At 51.5% G+C, this 6,990-nt stretch overlaps 2 protein-coding genes across 2 annotated transcripts in view; both read right to left on the bottom strand.

The window, feature by feature from the left end:
- Window positions 1-1,068, bottom strand: part of LOC102202849 (restin homolog) — a 27,110-nt gene extending 26,042 nt beyond the window's left edge. Inside the window, exon 1 of the mRNA XM_005751791.1 lies at window positions 738-1,068. Within this exon, the coding sequence (XP_005751848.1) occupies window positions 738-1,068 (331 nt within the window). The remainder of the gene's footprint in view (window positions 1-737) is intronic.
- A 1,845-nt stretch (window positions 1,069-2,913) lies between these two features.
- The window catches only part of atg14 (autophagy related 14), a 6,963-nt gene continuing 2,886 nt past the window's right edge, over window positions 2,914-6,990 (bottom strand). The window contains exons 2-11 of the mRNA XM_005751769.1: window positions 6,712-6,774; window positions 6,503-6,545; window positions 6,093-6,174; window positions 5,782-6,019; window positions 5,455-5,681; window positions 4,671-4,788; window positions 4,479-4,569; window positions 4,265-4,350; window positions 4,004-4,178; window positions 2,914-3,766 (exon numbers count right to left, since the gene is read on the bottom strand). Of these exons, the coding sequence (XP_005751826.1) occupies window positions 3,644-3,766; window positions 4,004-4,178; window positions 4,265-4,350; window positions 4,479-4,569; window positions 4,671-4,788; window positions 5,455-5,681; window positions 5,782-6,019; window positions 6,093-6,174; window positions 6,503-6,545; window positions 6,712-6,774 (1,246 nt within the window). The 3' untranslated portion in view covers window positions 2,914-3,643. The remainder of the gene's footprint in view (window positions 3,767-4,003; window positions 4,179-4,264; window positions 4,351-4,478; window positions 4,570-4,670; window positions 4,789-5,454; window positions 5,682-5,781; window positions 6,020-6,092; window positions 6,175-6,502; window positions 6,546-6,711; window positions 6,775-6,990) is intronic.

The raw sequence follows: 6,990 nt of genomic DNA, 5'->3' as shown, positions 1-6,990 counted from the left end.
CTCGGTGAAGCAGAGGAGATTGCAGTCCCGAATGTCTCTCTGGAACTTTATCCTGGCCCTGAGGTCGTCAAGCTGTTGAGTTATTGAGTTAACATTAACTCGAGGGCGGGTAACCGGAATAACTTTAACCTAGCATCCAAACGACAGCGGCCCCTACAACTCAATAGCTCAATAACTCAATGTTTAATACGTTCCAGATATCTCTTGTGTTATCTTTATTGTGTTCCAACCTTTTAATGAAATACTCTGTTTTACAGGATCTCATTATATTAGTTCATTTATTTTTGTAAGTTTTATACTTCCTTTCAGTTTCCATGGTTCTCTTTTTTATGAATGCTCGATATAGGGGATTCTTTTTTTGCTGGTATTTTGTAGTCCTCCGTGGTCTTCCTGCATAGTTGTTTTCCTGTTGATTTCAATTACTGGACCGTTTTTATCAAGTAACGTGTTAAATGTTCTCAAGAATCCTTTGTAAGCTTTATTAACTTTGACCCCCCGCTCTAACACGAAGCTCTCAACCTACAGCTCCAGCTTTGCCTCTTCTGCCTCTTGTTATGCGACAGCCTCTAGTGATTAATACACGAACAGGTTCCTGCTGTTTAGGCTCAAAACAGTTTGATGTTTTTCGCCTACCTGAGGACAGCAGGACTCACCTGTGCTACACCAGCTAAACTCACTGCACCACCTCTCAGTCTGAGGAGCAGCTATGACACTTAATGTGACGGAGGAGGCCTCACCTTTGCTTTGCTCCTCCAGCTCCTCCACCCTCCCCCTCAGCTCCTCCGCCTGTCGGAGCGCTTCCTCCTTCAGTCCCTCCAGGCTCCGTCTCTGCTGCTCGGCCTGCACCTCTCCATCCCTCAGCCAGCTCTCCACCCTCCTCAGGATCTGACGCCGGCCCACCTCCTCCGCCTTCAGGCTCAGCACCAGCTCCTTCAGCCCTCGCAGTTCATCCCAGAGGATGGGGAGGGCCTGGGAGATGACCGCCGGCGGGGGGACAGAAGCCTCCGACTGGCCCCGACTGACAGAGCAGCAGAGCAGCAGAAACAGAGCAGCAGACCTTCTCGCCATTGTCCTCCACCTGCAGAAATCCTTTAGCACAAGGGTGAGGGGGTGGAGTCTCCCCACAAACACGATTCAAAACAAACAAGCAGAAAACACAAAACTGCAGTTTGTAAAAGTGGGTGTTATTAACAAGAATAACAAGAGCGAAAGCAGAGCAGCTTCACCCGCTTCCTCCTGAACCCTGCGCTCCATAAGCAGCTTACCCAAAGAAGAAAGGCTGCTTGCACTCACTCGGCATCCAGTAATCATTTGCCTCACAATACAAAGGCTTTTCAGACCTTTCTCAGTCACGGCTTCCCACATGCTCCAACCCAGATAATCATGCAAAGAATTCCAAGTGTGAAAGAAAGAACTGTGGTTCACCTTCAGCCTTTATGAATCCGAGCACTGTTTGAACAGTTACGCTCTCACGTCCTCCTGCGCGTCAGAAAACAGCTGACAGCTGCAATAACTGCTCACTGAGCCATAATAACTCAACGGTACCAGGGCGGGTAACCGGAGTAACGTTGAACCCGAGGGCGGGTAACCGGAGTAACGTTGAACCCGAGGGCGGGTAACCGGAGTAACGTTGAACCCGAGGGCAGGTAACCGGAATAACGTTGAACCCGAGGGCGGGTAACCGGAATAACTTTTAACTAGCATCCAAACGACGGCGGCCCCTACAACTCAAAATCGCAGCTCAGCTCAGGTGTGTGCACGTTGTGTGATTTGCAAAATAAAGCGCAGCTGACAGGAATCGTGTTAAAACCTGATCTGTCGCTGCTTAGGGATTCATCCACATCAGTAAGAGTGTAAATGAATACAGACAAAAGAGCTCTCCATCAAAAAGAGAATGAGAGAGAGGCAGTCAAAGGAGAGAGCAGGGGTCAGTTAAAGTGTAGTTTAAATAAGGTTTAGTTTGTACTTACACCTGCTGAGACTGAAGGCTGCATGGTGCTCTCAGGGACACAAAGCAGATCTGGGGTCAGATTCATCTGATACTGGCTAGAAATAAAATAAGAACTGTTTAGTACACTCACAACGAAAGAAAACGAACACATGTAAACTCCGCGTCAGGGAAGGTAAACCTTCACTACAAGCACGCCTGAAGGAAGCCCAGGTGGGTCAGGAGGACCGTGGTAACGGATGGTTGCACTCATTACAGTCACTCTGTACAGTTCACGATCCTGCAGGTGGGCGTCAGCAGCATGCAGTGAAGTAAACCTGCAGATGTGACGAATGCCTGTTGGATGAATGAACGGCACCACACATCCCGAAACATTTTCATTAACTTTGACTGTAACAAGCTTTGTTGGCCCCGGGCCGACCCTGTTGTTCCGTCTCCACCCGTTTTGTTTTTCCACCAACCGTGCTGCTCGCCTGGTCTGACCTGTGCCACGAACACTATGCAGCCTGGGATCCCTGTGACATCACTGGAACTGCTCAGTCGTGTGAAATCATCACCTGTCCGTGCTCACCTTGTGCTTGCTGTGACAGCCTAATAAACAGACCCATCAGCTGGAGCCGTCCAATCAGACAGCCTGAGCTCAGGTGTTCACACCTGCAGAGCACAAGCAGCAGACGCTGATGTCCCGCCAGCATCGGCGGGTGAAGTCTTTAAATCTATCAACACAGCACGCCGTGGCGTGAATCGTGCGGTTACTGTGGAGATGCTGCGAGTCCTCACACACACGGCTATTACAGGTGTACACTCACCTGTGCTTCAATCCACATGCTGCAGGCACAGGTGAAGCTGCCTGTACAGCATGTGGATGTCAGCACCTCCTGTGGCCCATGGACCCTGAGGTTAAAGGTCAACGCACGCACACTCTATTAAAAACTCAACTTCAGATTCAAAAAGCAGAAACAGGATTTTATTTCAAACGTCACACAAACTGAAACACTTCAAATAAAACATGTTCGTCCATAAACCGCCATCATCATCAATCCCACTTCAGAGTCACCAGCTCAGCGAAAAAGTGTGAGGCGGCTCGGTCTAGGTTTGATTCCAGCTGCTCTGTGATGGCAGCTCGATTTTCTAAACTGGAGCCAATCAGAAGAGACAATGATGCACGCTCCGCCCACAGGAAGAAACTTTTTTTTTGAATGAGGCTGAAAATGTACAAGAAAAACTGAAAATAGTGTTTTAATAAAAATGAGTCAGGCTTGGAGTGGCCTCGGCATTGGAGCACAATCCTCCAATCAGAGCGCATGTTGACCTCGTGGCATCCTGCAGTCTGCTGAATGCGAGCGCTTCCAGTTTCTCATCACGACCTTAAAGGTCACAAAGGACACGTCAGGTCACCGTGACGCCGACACGCTGGAGACTGAGCCACGCCTGTGCGTGGAGCTTACTGCAGAGAATTTATTGCAAAAGAGCTCCGCCCCTCCAGACTGCAACAACCTCGTCCAATCAGAGACTGAGCGGCTCCGCGATACAACCTCACAGTAGGAGAAAAAAAGTTAAACCAATCAAATCAGCAGTGACGCGTCAGCAGGACCTCTCAGCTCCTCAAACAGTACGTTTCTATTTGCAGAGTCCGAAGCGCTGATGGTGACCTCTGACCCCTGAGATCCAAACAAGCCCCAGGACTCCGCAGGGTCAGCGCTGGCCGGTGTAGGTTCTGAGCCAGGAGCTGACTGAGGCGGCGGCAGACGAGATCATCCCTCCGGTGTTGGCGGCGGGCTGCGAGACCTGCAGGGCACTCTGGGAAAGATCCATGGACTGCAGGAGGACAGAGGAGGAAGAGGAGAGGTTAGAGGTCACTAGCGGAGCCCCGTAACTCTTCTGCACTGATGTCTGACCTATGGAGGTCAAAGTGACTCCTCCCCTCAGGCGCCCCCGCCCGCTGCTGCTCTAAGCGCGAGTCGTCCTTCACACCGAGTTAATAACCGATCGATAATAACGGTTACGGATCTAAATGATCGAGCAGCTCGGCACAAACGCCTCAGGTGTGTTTACCTGTGAGGGGATATCACAGAACCGCGGGCTGGGCACCGTCTCCCAGTCCGTCCCCAGGTCTGTCTCGTCGTCCGTCACCGCTTCGTCTCCGCTCTCCTCCGCCGGCCCCTCCGCCTCTGGCTCCACGAACTCCATGGACTCCTCCAGGTCGGCGCACACCTCGAACGGACCCGTCCTGAAGCACACGGGTAAACACTGCGTCACTCTCAATCAGCAGATCGCACCCACATTTTCCTGAAATCAAACACTTCACCCCCTCACCTGCCCAGGCTGTCGTTGTCAGGGGCAACCAGAAACACGATGTTCCTCAGGGTGTGATGGAGGTGGAGCTTCTCGCTGTCAACGTGCTGAACACAGAGAAAGGGGGTGAGAGGCGGGAACACAGAGACGGATCAATCAATCAGAATCAGTCCTGCTGCGTCTCAGAGTCCCCTCGACACAGAAGACGGACAAACAAACAGCGTGCGAGTCTCACCTGAGAGAAGCACAGGTGGAGCACGTTGGTGTTGAGCTTGCTCAGAGCTCGGGTGAAGCGATAGCGGCTCAGATTGTCTCCGCAGAACTCGCTGAGAAAACAAACAGCACAGAGCGAAGATTAAAGATGGACGCCGCGACATCGGCGAAATCGACCTACCGCTGAGTGGCGCCACTTTTCAAACGTTCCCACCTGTTGCAGAGCTTCTTGGGCAGGTTGACGTCCAGCATGTGGGACAAGATGGTGACGAGCTGCGTGGTGTAGCAGAGGGCGGCGCTGATGGTGTGAGCCGGGTTAATGTGGTCCAGCTCTGCGGAAAAAGGAGGTCAAAGGTCAGGACAGGGTCACCTGAAACCTTTTCAAATGAAAGTTTTCTGAGCACCCACATAAAAATACTCATTATTAAAAAAATTACAAGTAAATTAAGTATTTTAAAAGAATTTTAAAATAAAAACAGACGAGTTATAATAACCATGAATATTATTATTATGATTATTATTATTATTATTATTATTATTGGGCGATCGTGGCTCAAGAGTTGGCAGTTCGTCGGAAGGTTAATCGGAAGGTTGCCGGTTCGAGCCCCGGCTCGGACAGTCTCGGTCGTTGTGTCCTTGGGCAAGACACTTCACCTACCGCCTGCTGGTGTTGGCCAGAGGGGCCGATGGCGCAATATGGCAGCCTCGCCTCTGTCAGCCTGCCCCAGGGCAGCTGTGGCTACAACTGTAGCTGCTTCCACCAGTGTGTGAATGTGAGAGTGACTGAATAGTGGAATTGTAAAGCGCTTTGAGGGCCTCGAAAAGCGCTATATAAATGCAATCCATCATCATCATCATCATCATCATCATCATAACAACAACAACATCATCAGATAAATACAAGAACAAACTTCTGGCTGAGAAGAAATCTGAACTCAGGGAAAAAATGAGATCAGTTATCAGTACGACCACTAAAGCTCCGCCTCCTCACTCTTCACCTGGGCCCTGATTGGTGCTCTTCTCCTCCACCCAGCTGTAGTAAGCGGAGCAGTCTCCGTTGCTGGGCAGGGCCACAGGGGGCCCCGTGATGCTGATGCTTGTCTCTCCGTTCTGGTCGTCCCAGATCCAGCGTCCCGACAGGTAGGTGGTCCTCCGGGCCTCGGCCAGCTCGCTCACCGTGCTCGAGGTCAGCGGGTCGCACTCAGCCAGGACGTCCGCGGGGTCTCTAATGGATACACGTAGGGGCAGAGAGTGGGATGACAACACGTTTGCTCCATCAGTCCCATCAGAGCGGTTCCTGAAACTCAGAAGACTCCACCCCCTACCTGCTGCCCAGTTTCTCCTCCTGCATGGGGAAGATGTGGGTGGTAAGGTCGCGGATGTGCTCCCGCCGCAGTGCGGCGAGCTGGCTCAGTCGGCTCTGCAGGTCTCGACTGCGTTTCTCCATCAGCTCACCGAGGCGCCGGTTGTGGCGCTCGATCTTGTCGCGTTTCTCACCGTGGCGAACGGCCCGGCGCTGCAGCCGCTGGACGTCCTCCTGACACCTGGAGAGGCGCTCATTATCTGCGGCAGGAGGGGCAAACGGGTCACGCGACAGCTCACGAACCGTGTCAGTTTTAAACCTGCTGACTCTCACCGTGCCTCGCCTCCTCGTTGCCCCAGGCAACCGCCTCCTTTAGCTGCTCCACCTTCATCTTACACGACATGATCTTCCATTTCTGAGGACAACACACAGATACATCAATTTCTTCCGAACTGGCTTTTAATCAGATTTGAACTTTAATCTGAATGTTCACATTTTTATTTATGCAAACAAGTTAAAACATCTGAATTTATTTCTCTCGTTTCTGCCTCTCAGCTCTCGGCCGATGTTTGGAGGTCAGAGGTGCCACACAGATGCACCTGACGTGCTCTCGGAGAGGATGGGAGGAGCTACAGCGCATTAAAAACTGCAGGTGAGCTCACTGAAGGTAACATTACAGAGCAGAGGAGCGATAAGGAGGCAGCCACGTGCCTGAGCGCACACCTATGCAGCTGTGAACTCACCATCTCGTCAGCCAGCAGCTTCCTGTTCATGGCCTGCACAACGCTGTGAGGACAGAAGATGTCACAGGTTATCGCCACAGCTGCTGTTACCAAAAACACACAAACATCTGCAACACCTGCACAGGTGCTGCCTCAAACAGCTTCACTCGCCCTCCCTCAGTCCACAGCCGTTTGTGACATCACCTGTACCTGTGAGCAGCAGGTTTTACCTCTGCTGCAGCTGCTCCTTCTCCCCCTTCAGCTTCTTCAGCCGCTCAAGCTTCTCAGTGTACCTGCAGACAAACAGCAGACGAGTTCACCTGCAGTAGATAAAGCCTCACACCTGAGAGGATTTTACAGTTTCAGAACCAGAAGCTTGTGGGGATAGGTTAATTGATAAATCCAAATTGCCACTAGGTGTGAATGTGCAAGTGAATGTGAGTGCGAATGGTTGTCTGTCCCTGTGTGTTGGCCCTGCGACAGACTGGCGACCTGTCCAGGGTGTACCC

Source organism: Pundamilia nyererei, unplaced genomic scaffold (genome assembly GCF_000239375.1).
Source record: "Pundamilia nyererei isolate P.nyererei 1_Seehausen unplaced genomic scaffold, PunNye1.0 scaffold00325, whole genome shotgun sequence".
Classification (NCBI taxonomy): domain Eukaryota; kingdom Metazoa; phylum Chordata; class Actinopteri; order Cichliformes; family Cichlidae; genus Pundamilia; species Pundamilia nyererei.
Note: the sequence above shows the minus strand (reverse complement) of the source record. Positions and strands in the feature narration are given on the sequence as shown.